The 14,039-nt window shown below is 38.9% G+C and overlaps 1 protein-coding gene across 2 annotated transcripts in view; it reads left to right on the top strand.

Moving 5' to 3' along the window:
* MYO6 (myosin VI) overlaps nucleotides 1–14,039 on the top strand; it is a 117,795-nt gene that overhangs the window by 92,114 nt on the left and 11,642 nt on the right. Inside the window, exons 26-31 of one of the 2 annotated variants that reach the window (XM_053461087.1) lie at nucleotides 1,733–1,941; nucleotides 2,369–2,447; nucleotides 3,581–3,741; nucleotides 8,082–8,123; nucleotides 8,554–8,583; nucleotides 11,322–11,360. In XM_053461087.1, coding sequence (XP_053317062.1) covers nucleotides 1,733–1,941; nucleotides 2,369–2,447; nucleotides 3,581–3,741; nucleotides 8,082–8,123; nucleotides 8,554–8,583; nucleotides 11,322–11,360 — 560 coding nt within the window. The remainder of the gene's footprint in view (nucleotides 1–1,732; nucleotides 1,942–2,368; nucleotides 2,448–3,580; nucleotides 3,742–8,081; nucleotides 8,124–8,553; nucleotides 8,584–11,321; nucleotides 11,361–14,039) is intronic. The other variant, XM_053461088.1, reaches the window with a different exon arrangement.

The raw sequence follows: 14,039 nt of genomic DNA, 5'->3' as shown, positions 1-14,039 counted from the left end.
GGGCTTTCCTTCAGATGGAGCAAAAGAATAACCACACAAACAATTCAGCAATGTCTTTGTAATTAAGGGGGACTATTTAGGTATCTTAATTTTTTCTTTTATTTATTGTTTTAGGAATGACATGCTCTGGTGATTGATGAGGCCACTGATAGGCCTAATAGCTGAATAAATGTATTACCAATATAGATGAAGTGACAGAAAGCAATCTATTGAATTTAATGGGCACGCCGACTATTCGCAGCTGCTGGCAGATCCCGTTAACAGCTGTGCTTGTTTTCCTTATACAGAATGCCGCTGCAATAACAGACGCGCTGACTGCATACATGCAAATTGTCGTAATGTAGTGCTGTAATTGCTAACAACTTTAATCCCGTTCTTGACTCGTCGGGAGTAAAAGAAACTTGAGGATCGGTGCTCCGATAATATACTGCGCGTGCATTTGATGGGATTAGGATACCCCACCGTTATTAAATCAATGTACTTTTTGTACAGAGGCTTCCGATCGGTAAACCTCTAGTGTTCTCTTTTTCATTGTATGATTTAAACTCGTACTTGCGACGTGCTGATAGTGTTGGAGGTTGTGTACCTGTAAGTGGGAAGCTTCGGCTCGATCCACATAGTCTTAGCAATACTTTTCCTCTTGAATGAGTCCACGTAGCTACCCGTACGTTAACATTCTCAGAATACGTTGTCAGAATGGAAGCTTGGGGCTTTAGAAGGCCCTCAACAATTTTTTTGCCGATAATGAGGTTTTGTTTCTTATGTGTCTGCCAACACACTTGGTGGAGAAACTGCATTGTGTTTGCTCTACTATAAAAAAAAATGCTTTCCTATTGTGAACATGTAACAACCTTTACTCTAACCGTTGCAGAGTTCAATGCAGGATGAAAGCCGCAGTGTTCTCTGTTCTAAGCTAGAACGTACAGCACTGTTGGGGGGGTACAGCAGTTATATGCCCTTACTGGCACCTTTACTTGTTAGGACGAGCTCGCTCTTCAGGACCCTAATATTATCTGGGATTTAATATACCGTATTTGTAACATGTGTGACCTCCAAACGCGTCGTGTCTTTGTGTCCATCCTGTGGTGATACTGCTGCTGGTTCCACATCAGATTCTCTTTCGCCAAATCAGTCTCACAGCGGATTGTGTCTGTAGTCACCGAGTTTACTCGACCAAGCGTGATATATAAGAGACGTCTTTCAGATTTGCTTGATGTGTCACTGTTACGCTGAGGTTCACATTCAGAAGCATTTGCCTCCTGGTTGTTGCTTTGTTAGATTTAGCGAGAATTCTTTGCCGTCAGTGAAGCTATAAACCGATATGGAACATTATGATAGTTTCATTTGAAACATTATTACAGTTATCAATATAGTTAGCTTTCCGATGACAAGAAACATATGAGCTGGCGTTTATTGCAGCATATGGCGAGAACAAGAAAACAGCACACATTGTTTTTAAAGGATTTCCCCTTATTTAGAAATCAGAAACTGTGAGTTTCTCTTTGTTTGAGGCTTATGTTCCATGCAACTAAAAGGGGGGAGATTATTTTATGGGTTGCGGTTGCGTATCTCCTGATCATGACCTATCATAGAGGTGGGTGAACATTGTTCTACTCAAAAACTGACCGTGCTTACCTTAATATTCAGAGAGTTTTTGGGAGATCTTTCGAGATCTTGTTCTAAATCGTAATCATGTCACGGGTATATATTATGGTTTATTTTTTTTTGGTAGAATACCATAATGTCGAGAGAGCAGATCGATAAAGAATACGATGCTCTTGTGAAGAGCTCGGGTCAGCTCCTCAGTGCCCTGCAGAAGAAGAAGAAAGAGGAAGAGGAGGCTGAGAGGTTGCGGCGTATTCATGAAGAAATGGAAAGGGAGAGGAAGAGACTTGAGGCAGAAGAGGCCCTACGACGGAAGGAAGAAAATGACCGTCGCTTGTAAGTGATCTTTGAATTGGACTGCACTTTAGAGCTGTTTGTCCCATCTAGTGTATATGTCTGCAGTTTAAATACCATGAAACCTCAGCTCTTTAAGGTATCCATAGACCTGTCTCATGTATGTTCCCATGCTCTTATTGTATTAACCTCTACAATGTCTGATAGAAGACAGGCCCACTTATTACCCTCCTAACGAAGTTAAACTCATTCAGCCTCTATTGCTTCTTTATGATATACTCCCTTCATGTACGAACCCTTTTACATACTTAAGCGTTTCTTATCCACCTCTCTCATCGTTTCTCCAAGCTATTCATATTATACACTTCAGGTTTCTGAACCATTTATTTCCTGCGATTAAACACAGCAGATTATAGCACTTAGATGCCTCGGTACATTCAGGTTGCAATCCTCCTTCCTTTTTCTGTAGAAAAGCCGAGATTGAGGCAAAACGAAAACAGGAGGAAGAAGAGAGGAAAAAAAGGGAAGAAGAAGAAAAGCGAATTCAGGTTGGTTTGCTTGAAGCCTGCTGTGAATTTTAATTTAAGGATTTAATGTATAATGTAAAAAGTACAATGCTTTTCCCAGTCCTCACATTGTTCTTTAATGCATTATTCCTGTGGCATCCTTTGCATTAAAGATTAATCTCAAGAAGACATTTCTTGTAATTCTAAATGTCAAAGTATTAAAGATTTTTCTAACTGTTATAAAAATTAGGATTTGTGTAATGTTATATAATGTGCCCGGGTTGCGAGTTCCTTTGCATTTTATTCTAGTTTTAGAAGAGGTTTTCTTGGGACAATAAATCCTCGTAATATCAGCAAGACTTCGATTTGGAGACTTATTATTTCAAGGCAGCTGTCTGACAATGAGAAATGTGTGTTTTTGAGCTGCCTAGTATTTGCATTTCAATATTTAGCCATGATCAGGTAGTTTATGAAACGCACCGAGGGAATGGTGGTGCGGTAATTTTATATCCGTAGGAGCCGCAAAATGCTCTTTCCTTTTATGCATTTTTTGTTAAGCTGAATACTTTCTCAATTAGAAGTCAGTCACCCATCCCGATGCTAACTGGGTGCTGGAGGCAGGCTATAGGTTTCACCCTGGCTCTTGCTCGGTTTCACATTACTCGTGGTTTAGGATCAGAGCCAGCCCGGTGATTAAACTAGGCGCTGGCATTTTACGGTCTGTGGACGTTAAAATGACGTAGGTCGTAGCTGCATGTTGCCCTTTTACACTGATTCGGTTGGCTGGTGCGTGAGTGGTACGCATGGCTCAGCTTTCGGGATGAACAATGACCAACCTTACTGACTAGTATTTAACAAAAGTATATAGAAAATATGGCATTTGCAAAACTTCAGTATTGAAGAACACTCGGATAAGGTATATTATATAAGTTATAAGAGTATATTAAACGGCACCGACTTGACCCTTTCTAATATGTAGATGCTGATGGGCAATGTTTATCTACCCCAAATAACCTCTCGGCTCTTTGATTAAACCCCTGTGACATACATGATCTGCCCCAGTTCTTCGTGGATTGTCACTTATGTCTTAATCTAACTTGCACTAAGATGGTTGGATTTTAGAAATGTCCGCATCTGCCTTGTGCGGCTAAAAGTGTTTTCACTAAAACTTGCAGGCTGAGGTGGAAATGCAGCTGGCCAGAGAACGAGAAGAAGAGTCCCAGCAGCAGACCATACTTGAACAGGAACGCAGGGATCGGGAGCTCGCCATGAGGATTGCACAGAGCGAGGCCGAGCTGATCAACGAGGAGTTTAGTCCAGACTCCGCTCTGCGCAGGTACACGGCGCTGGCTGCTTGTTGTAGTTTCGCAACGTATTAATTGTATATACAGAATTTTGATTTGTTTTTGGCCCAAGGCGATCTGCTTCTGAAAAGTCAAGATGAACATGTTGGGTTCCTACTTCTGTAGTGTACCAATGAGCAATACTTTAGTTTCTCAAAGTGACTTTGTTGAACTATCATTGTAAATTGGATGTGGAATTATTTTGTTCAGATTATACAGAGCCTCCAGCCAGTTTGCTGTGAATATATTAACCTTATCGCTAGTCTGGATCTCCCAGTACAAAGCAAAGAGTGCTTTTAATCTCTCCTCTGTTTAACCCCCGTATTCCTGGAAACTCACAATATGCGTTTTAAGCCTTTCAGGGCCACTGGGAATCCTTGAGGATTCAGCTAAGTTTCCATGCTTTCGTTTTTCCATTTGATTTAAAGTTTTGCTGTAAGTGACACTTATGTTTAGAAGTTAGATTCATTGCATTGCATTTGAAAATTGGCCGTCTGAAAAATCTAGAACGGCCAGCGTCCATTGTGCAGCGAAGTGCTGTGACACGTGAAATTATTAGTATGTTTCTGGTGCATAATCAAGGGGAATACTTTAAGCCCAGCCATCTCCATGGCCTGACTTTTAATTAATATAATCTAATTCCAGTCCGGTATTGCTTATTTACTTGTTATATTATTGTTTGTACTGCCACTCAGTATTTTAATTAAGGATTGGCCCTGGTATACCCTGCCGATCAGCATCGGATGTGACAGTTTGTTTTAGTTGATGTTTATTTTTTTTCGCAATCATTATACAGGTACATAAGGGGTTTGATAGCAGAAAAATGCTGATTACATTGAGGCTGATTATTAAATGCGCATGCAGCCGCTTTATCCTTAAAGGGCTTTGAGGCGTGCGGGGGGCTTGTTGCGCACCGTACATTTCGAGACCTTCACTTCTCAGGCACGAGGTTAATTCCTCAAACGTAGCGTCTGCTGTCATACAGAACAAGATGTACTCGTTAAGCTAAGTGAATGTATTTTTGTGCGAATTCATCAGTTTAGCCAGACGCTCTCCCTGCCTAATGAATTTTATTCCATAGAATAGTACGGCAAGATGCGCTCTTTTGATGTGCGCATTATCCCCACCTGTTTGTCACTTTGTGATGAGCATACCCTTTGTACCGAAATGGGAGAGTCAATTAGCCATTAATATGTATTGCTCTTAATTTGCCTCCGTGTCTCATTAGCAAACTTTACTGCCATCAGGAGCGATGTGTTCTGTGCTGTGACTGTGCAGCCGATGGGAGAGTAAATCCCGAGCAGCCCATGTGCTTGTGCGGTGGATTTGCGCCTCCTTTGCTTCACTTGTGTGGTCCAAAAAGATAGTGGTTTATTAAATGCATTTCATATGTGAGCGGGCTAATCTCTACCCAGAGGACGCGATACCTGATGGAAATATGTGTCGGCGCAGACCGCTTCATCTTAAATCAAGGTCATTAACCACTTAAGCACAATGGGCGGTCCCTGAACCCATTGAAAACAATGCATTTTGAGCCCGTACATGTACGGGCTTTGTCACAAAGGGGTTAAAACCAGTGTTCATTTTCTCCTCCATTTTTTTTCTCCTCCATTTTTTCTGGGATCCTAATTCAGCTGCCTAGTGGGGACACTTTGTAACCGGGCACTCGCAGCATGAAATAGCTACAATCAATTTTTGTTGTTTCTTTTACAAATTACGTATGCGTAAAAATGCTAGAAATATGCAATATAAAATACAAGTCTGCAAGTTCGAGATAACAGAGCTTTGTTTATTGAAAGATGAAACTTCAAACACATTATTTTTCATCGTTTGCAGTAAAAACAATGAATCAAAGTAATATGATGTAAAATAAGCCCCTTTTCCCTTTGCTTTGGGCAGCCTGTGCAACATACATCCCCTGTCTATTTTTATTTCACCACCTTCGACGTGCAGAACTAATTTTCTGTTAACCAATATGCGTCTGTAACGTAATACATCAAGGTGGGTTTTTTGTGCCTAACGTGAGGGCCACCAATGGTCATAACACGTCCAAAGGCTGCTTTATCGAATTTACCAAAACCAAGGCCACGTTATGCGTTTCCGTGTAAATTTCCTCTATCCAGCATCTCTTTCATTTTGTAAATAATTAACTTAAATGATATTCATTAAAATTAAGTACTGAAAAAATGGACAAGTACTATAGCATTGGAAATAAGACTTAAGTGGACACTCCAGCCATCATATGCACTTTAATATCTTTGATAAGTGCATGGTCCCTTTTAATGTTCATGTGGTCTGTTTTGCAAATGCATTGTTTTTTTTGTTTTGGAAGAATGCATATTAAAATATCAGAGACATTGAATGTCCCATTTAATACAGCAGATCTCCAGCATGACAGTCCTTTACTAGTGTTTCCACAAAGGCCGTTACACTTCATTCCTTTCCCCACTACACCTCTGCCAAGGTCAAGCCCAGGGTTAGTGGTGAACGGCTGCAGTATTTATTTATTCTGTACATACACATTTACGATAACACCATTCTCTGCCATCCACCCACACACACACATGCTAACACTATACACTGACATACACTTACACGCTCTAACACCATACAGTAACACACACACACATGTTAACACCATATGCTCATGCAAACGCATGCTAACAGCATACACTTACACACACATTCTAACACTATATGCTGACATACACACTCACGCTAATGCCACATGATAACATACACCACCATACTCTTAGAATACCAAATTCTTATACACATGCACATCACTATAATTTGCACTCACTCACATGCCCATACTATATACACAGTGACACTCTACAGTACTGTACAATACACATACATACGTTTGAATACATATATAGACACACACACACTACTCCGACTCCCTCTCTTACCTCAGAGTCTTGTCACCACTGTGTCACCATATATTATAGTGATGTCATGTAATGCCCCCACTGGGCACCTCAGCAGTTTTGTGTGCCGTTCACCCGCGGCACCCACTTCAGCGCGTGACATATAATGGTACAGAAGAGGAGGGTCCTGTCCTTTTGAGCTTATGGTCTATTAGAGATTTGAGAGGGGTTGAGATAGACAGTGGGCACTGTAAATATGCTTCCCAACTATGACATAAGAATATTTATAGACAACAATATAAACACGAACCTATCAGTTTGCCATTTGTTTTTGCTATCTTGGCTTTTTGTAATATATAGCCGTTGGATCCCTTGATTTCAGATATCAATGCTCCGCTTCAAAACTAAAAATGAGTCATTGCCTTAAGCTACTACAGATTGCTTTCCAAATGCCAGTGATTAAGCAGCCATTTATTTCCCATCGGTGAAGAGACTGGGACAGCAAACTGATTACTAAAAGAGATGGCAAAATAATTTACTGCAAGAACGAATAAAGCAGATTACTTTCTAATTTTTTTTCTTCTAATTGAGTGCTTACAGAATAAAGTTTGATTTATATTTTACCTAATTTAACCTGAAGTATGGCGAGTTGTAGGCTCCTTGCACAGTTGATGTACCGAGTGGCAGCCATTCTAACTTCTTGGTATTGGTACCAGCCCTTCTGATACTCACTAGAGTGACTAGACAGTACTGGTGTAAACTGAGTTTATATATATATATATATATATATATATATAAATATCATAAACACGCTCAACATGTATATATAATACATGAATACCTATCAGTACTTTGGGGTATGGGCAGGCAAGCATGGATTCCTTTTATGTTGACATTGGGCCAGTGCAATGGTGAGGCCTAGGACAGCACCCCTTTTAATTTATCACCGGATGTAGTCATAACCTTTTCTTTCTTTTCCATTCCACGTCTTTGTTTCACCTTTCAAAAATGCCAACAGTCCCAATTTTAGCAGGACAGTCCCATCAAACGCCATCTGCGCTTGCATTTTTGTTACGTTTTATGTCCTCCACTTGCGACATGACACCAGCCTGTTTTGGGGAGCACGCACACCTAATCAGGCACCGTCGGGTATCCCAGGAAAGTCAACTCGAGTTTTGGTTACGTTTGGTCTATTTGCGACATGTATTTGTCCAATCCATATGTAATGTGTCCATTAAAACAGCTGCTACTGTATTTTTGTGTATGTGCAGTATAAATGAAAACGTGCCACAGATATATCTGTATATTTGGAATTTTCCATGTGCATATTATATGCACTTGATTGATTAGTTAATGCATTATTTTATTTTCATTGCTGTGATAAATTGGTGTATTACATGTCTGCATGATGTCTTCTCTTTATTATTCCTGATTTCTTTTTTTAAACTTTTTCTCTGCAGTGGAAAGACAGAAGGCATTCAGCCCTCTCCAGTACATTCTAAGTATGAAGTCGCGTCTCCTACGCAAATATTTGTTTTGCAATTATCCGAGTACTGCATGTATGATTTTGATCCGAAAAAAATGAAAATTACTAGCGAATCAATGCAGATGAATAAGCAATTAGTGGATGCAGAAAGTTCAAACAGAATAGAAGTTGTGGGGGGGCTTGTGGAAATAATTGTCAAAGCAAGGGTTTCTTAATTATTGGTAATTTCTATTTTTTGCTAATCAAGTTATCCTGTGGAAGGGTTGAAAAGATTAAAGCAAAGTGGAAAATATTGTATAATTCTTTGCCGAGTTCAAACAGAGATCATTATATATTAAATCAAAAGGGACAGTGCATGGGGTGGCCTTGTCAAATCTTAAGACTGCCATGAAACAGAATTAATTGAAAAGGCATTTAAACTAACTTAGTATGTCTTCTGTTTCCAGAGCTGGCGGCGAAAAGACCAAAATGACGATGTATGTGGGTTTTTTTTATTACATTACACTCAAAGACAGGTGGTGGTGGGAATGTCACTATATTGTTAATGAATGAGATTTTTCCCGGTCCGAATGTAGCCTGCTAGAAGACCTGGCAAATAGATCAATCCAATCCAGCAAACAATTAGGGATATTTTAGGAAGATTGACCCTACTAGTCGTTCTTTAAGTAACTTACTATAAAGGCTAGTAAAAAATGCTCATTTTATTTATTTATACTGTAGAGTAAATATCATACTAGTAAAAAGTCTAAAAGGGTAAACGCGGTGAAATGGACACAAAGTCAGTCATCAGACAAGTTGTGCTGTGATTTCTTATGATACATTAGAGAGGATGATGGCAAAGAAGATTAAATATACCTGCTTTATGTGGTCAATTGCAGCACTGACAACAGCATCTGATGCCGATTCTTTGAATTATAGTGAACAGGTCCCTCCATGGACACTTCGCCTCACATACAGTCTGCCTTCCATGCTTTGATTAAACGTTAGAAGCACCCCGGCCCTAATTCCCTTGCAGAATAGCAAAGTCAGTAGTTCTTGATGAAACAGCCGTGCTTAGAAAGCACCATCCTGATTATCTTGACCTGATACCAAGCCGAACGCTGTGGCAGACCAGACACCACTTGAGCTGTAGATAGGCTCTCTGCAGTTAATCCCGTGCAGAGGCGGCAGAATGAAAAGCATAAACTGCCTGAACGAAAGGCGAAATAACCTCGTTAGACACTGCAAATTCTGCTTTAAAAAGTATCCACTGGTTTGGTTATATGTTCATTATTTGCAAAGCCAAGTTGATCCCTTGTACATTTAATAATCGGTACATGACGGTACACCTGGCTGTATATGTATAGTTATACACTGGCTGGTATCATCCTTGACATTAAATTCCCCTTATATACTATTAGCGTTACTTTTTGCTTCTAGTTTATATGCTATGTGCTGTGTTTATAGGGTGTTTCTGTAAGTCAGATCGTTATGTTATATTCAACTTGTTATGTCCTGCCTACCCATTGTACAGCGCTAAGCAATTTGATGGCTATATAAAACACTAAATAAAAATAATAATTTACCCCCTTGAACAATATTATAAAGTCTTTGTACGCTGTCAATATAGTTCTGACAAAATATCATCTCCTTACTCTTTTCTCTTCGCAATTATCATAAAGTACATAAAAGCCTGATACAGCCTACAATATTAGTTTAGAAACCCTCGCTGATTTAGTAGTCTGTGTTGCGTAGGCTTGGGGCTGGCTGCCTTTAATCCAAGTATAGCAGAAAAAAAACATTTTAGCTGACATCACTTTCAGAGTTTTTTTTTTTTTTTAAAGAAAGGGGCTGCAGAGGATCCACATAAAATGAGCACAAAAACATCAGTCATTGACCCAAAAATTAGAGTCGTGGGGGGAATTCTCCCAGCATTCTCTTGACCTTATACATACACAAACACATGTTTTATAATGTACATCATCACACTACTGGCATCATACTGAGGACCACCTTGAAGCGTCCCATAGACCACAATTTGAGTAATATGGTTGGTCCATGTACCGATAAGCTGCACAGTGCTTCATGTCCTATGTGTCCACAATGTAGAGACTCCGACCTTAATCAGTCCTTGGTATTGTCTTACATTCAGGATAGAGTTATGCCTGTCCCAGGCATGTTTAAATTCCCTCACTGTATTAACCCCTACCGCTTCAGATGGCAGGCAGTTCCATTTGTTTGCCCCCCCTCTCTGTAAAGTAAGTCATTTAGCTGACTGTATACCATGCATCGTTCGAAATCTAAAAATGGAACTGTACAGTACATAATGTCACACTCCAAACAATGTACAATTATGCATTTAGTTCTGAGACTTCAATAGAACACAATCAGGTTACGGAGAACTAAAAAAAAAAAACTTCAAAGTAAAATCTTACAAATTGTAATGTTATAATCTACGCACCGCCACATCCACTTAATTCTCAAGTTTGAACTACATTATATCTGAAATGCTGGCCTAGATATTCAAATACCTCTCTGATTTTTAATCAGGCACCGAGAAGAATGATGGTTTTAATTGGGCACCATGTATGAGACCGTTTTGGTCGTGGTTCTCCCTCTATCTCCTTTCTATGTATACAAATATAGTGGAGTTATCTCCCATTCTTATTGCCATGCCTGAATGTCATGGAACTGTGTAGTAAATTGTTATCTGCATCCGGTTACAATATGTCTAAATTCATCGAACCCCTCGCCCTAGAAGGAGACCGTTCAGGGAAAGTTGAAAGAATGTACGCATGCGTCCGTACACCATACTGATTATCATTAATGTGATATATTGTTCTGAATTGCTACTGTAGTGAATTCTTTTATATATATTGATGTTTTTCCTGGTGATTTTCTCCACGGTGACGCACGCCCATGCAGAAGGATCACAATGGATCTATATAATGTTGGTTTCACTTCAACAAGTTTTAAAATGTAGCTATAGTAAACAGATCGGTGTTGCATATATATTTCAAGAGAATATACTGTGCGTTTTAGCCCCAGGTTAGTCTGAAACTCTTGATTCTAGGAACTTAAGCCAAAGTAATATATGTTTGGATGCAGCTCCGTACCATCTGATGGACTTGCAGGGTTTTGGCTCGCTTGCCGTATGGTAAACCTACAGCGTGTGCTTTTGATGCTTTAATATGTTCTTTCAAATTGATCGTTGACCTGTGATCTTTTTCCTTAGGGACGATATGGCCAGAGAAATGACAGACATTCTTTCTAGGTTGGTGGAAAAAAAAAAAGCATGCGTAATTTATACAGAACTAATCGAGGAAAAAGAGAAAAATAATAAATATTTCTTGCACGTCACTTTGATTTTAGTAAGAACTGAATCTTTGTTTTAATCAGCAAAGCACAGAATAATTTGTAATATAATTTCACTCAATATTTGCGAGCAGATCACAATAGACATAATTAAATTGATATAGTTTTAATTTATATAGTTCTCCCCCTCTCCCTTTTTTTTTTTTGCAAGAGAAATAACACAAGAAATTATTACGGTGATTCTTCGGTTCAAGTGACTGTGTGGATACTGCAGTGCAGCAAATGAGCCATTTAAATAACATTGAATAGTTTGATTGCAGAAAAAGGAACTGAAGTGTACCTCTCCTCCAGACAAAAGCATTAGGAATGTTACCTACTGCAGAATAACTCCGCAACTCCATTTCCTAGGATGGATATATTCGAAAAATAAAACAGATTGATACGTGATCTCACTGTGGCCCAAAAATGATTGTACTTCAACAAACTAATCTGAGATGCAGAATATTAATTTTTCTATTTTCCGTAGTATGTAGACCTTAAGAGCGTACTTACTTAAGTTCAGATTTAAAGCAACATATTTTGTTAAGAAAACACTGGCTTTTCTCAACAGTGCTAAACACCTTGCGTAAAAAGAAATGAGCTTTACATAGCACTGAAAGTACAATAGTGTATACAGTGGCAAGAAAAGGTAAATGTACCCTTTGGAATCACCTTGTGTTCTGCATTAATTATTGATGTAAGTGACAGGTATAGACAAACACAGTGTGCTAAAGCTAATAACACACAAACAATGATAATATTTCATGTCTTTATTGAACTTACCCATTAAACATTTACGTCACTGGTTGAAAAAGTAAGCGAACCCTTGGATTTAATAACTGGCCCAACCACCTTTGATGGCAATAACATCGAACAGCCGCTTCTGGTAGCTGCAGATCAGAACAATGTTCAGGAGGAATTTCTTACAGAACTGCCTGAGTTCACCCCCTATTCTTAGGATGTCTGGTGTGAACAGCTCTCCTGAGGTCATTACAAAGCATCTATAATGGGTTAAGGTCTGGGCTCTGACTGGGCCACCCCAAAAGGCGGATTTTCTTTTTTTTTAAAGCCATTCTGTAGTAGATTTACTTCAATGTTTAGGGTCAATGACCTGCTGCATCACCTAGTGCTGCGTGTTCAGTAGCTGCTTCATCCGTGGTATCTTGTCATGGATTCCAGAGATGTTATCCAATTCCAATGATTCCTTCAAACCTTTAGCTGTTACTCTAAGAGTTCATCTTGCTTAACAAGTCATCTTGGCTGGGGTCACACTTCTAGGAAGAGTACCCACGCTACTAAATTTTTTACCTTTTATAAACCATTGTGGACTGATGAATATGTAAACTCTTAGAAATTACCTTGTAACCCTTTCCAGCGTTATGCAAATCAGCAATTTTGATTGAGATTTATTTTTTGTGAGACATGGTTCACATCAGCAGATGCTTCTTGATAGTAGCAAACTCAAAATGGTGGCATTTTATGTCAAAATAGCTCTAAAACACACCTTCAATACTGATTAGACACCAGTTTTTCTAACACCTGGCTCCAATAAGTTTTTGTTAAAGTGATTAGGCTAAGCATTCACATACTTTTTCCAACCCTTAATGTGAATATTTGAATGATGTATTCAATATGGACAAAATAATATCACAATGTGTGTGTTATTAATAAAAACAGATTGTTTGTCCATTTTTGTAACTTACATAACTATCATATAATATTTTAAGACAAAAGTATACATGAATTCTAGTAATTCCAAGGAGTTCACTTATTTTTTCTTGCCATTGTACACAATGTAACCAAAAGTTGGAAGCATACAGAAATGTCTTTGTATGCTGTATAATTAACATTACCTTTCATTGGAACTGGCCTCAGTTTGAGGAAGGCCCTTTCCTCTTCCAGCATGTCTAAAGAACTTGACGGCCTACACAGAGCCCTGACCTTTACCCCGTTGAATAACCTTTGAAATGAATTCCAAAAAAATGCCTATGGTTTTGGAATGGGATGTCCAACCTCATAAAGGTGTGATGGTCAGATGTCCACATACTTTTGGTCATATGGTATATGTCTTATATGCAGTAGCAAAGTGTTCACATGCTGAAATAGAAATTACAGGACTTGGTTTTACTCATTTAAACCTTGTATTTTTTATTTGTTTGTATTAATTATAAATGATCTGAGGAAACTTCCATATTTTTTGTTGGCGCTGATAGTGTTGTTTATATACTTTTGCGATCAATCTTGTTAACTATTTCCATGAGATTTCTGAGGGAAAGAAAACAAGGCTTCTGGCTTGTCTGGCGTCTGGCCCTTAGTTTTAAGTGGAAGGGGTTTCCATCACCTTTACCCACCATAACTTTTGTTATGACTATTTCTTTAGAATTGTAGGCAGTTATCCATTGCTATAGGCTGTACTTTTCCTAAGTAAAGACCAGTGGGCAGGTTATGCGTTATTTCACTTTATACTTTAGCAGTAACACATTGTCTGGTGTCTTTATCCCTAAGAATCAACCAATGTTTCAAATTTTAATTTTTAACCTGTAGCCAAGTCAAATGGTCCTATTTATGCCTGTTTGGACACATTGTATCCTAATCCTAT

The sequence above is a fragment of the Spea bombifrons genome, chromosome 3 (genome assembly GCF_027358695.1).
Source record: "Spea bombifrons isolate aSpeBom1 chromosome 3, aSpeBom1.2.pri, whole genome shotgun sequence".
NCBI lineage: Eukaryota > Metazoa > Chordata > Amphibia > Anura > Pelobatidae > Spea > Spea bombifrons.
The sequence above is the reverse complement of the archived record's forward strand: the minus strand, read 5'-3'. Positions and strand labels throughout refer to the sequence as shown.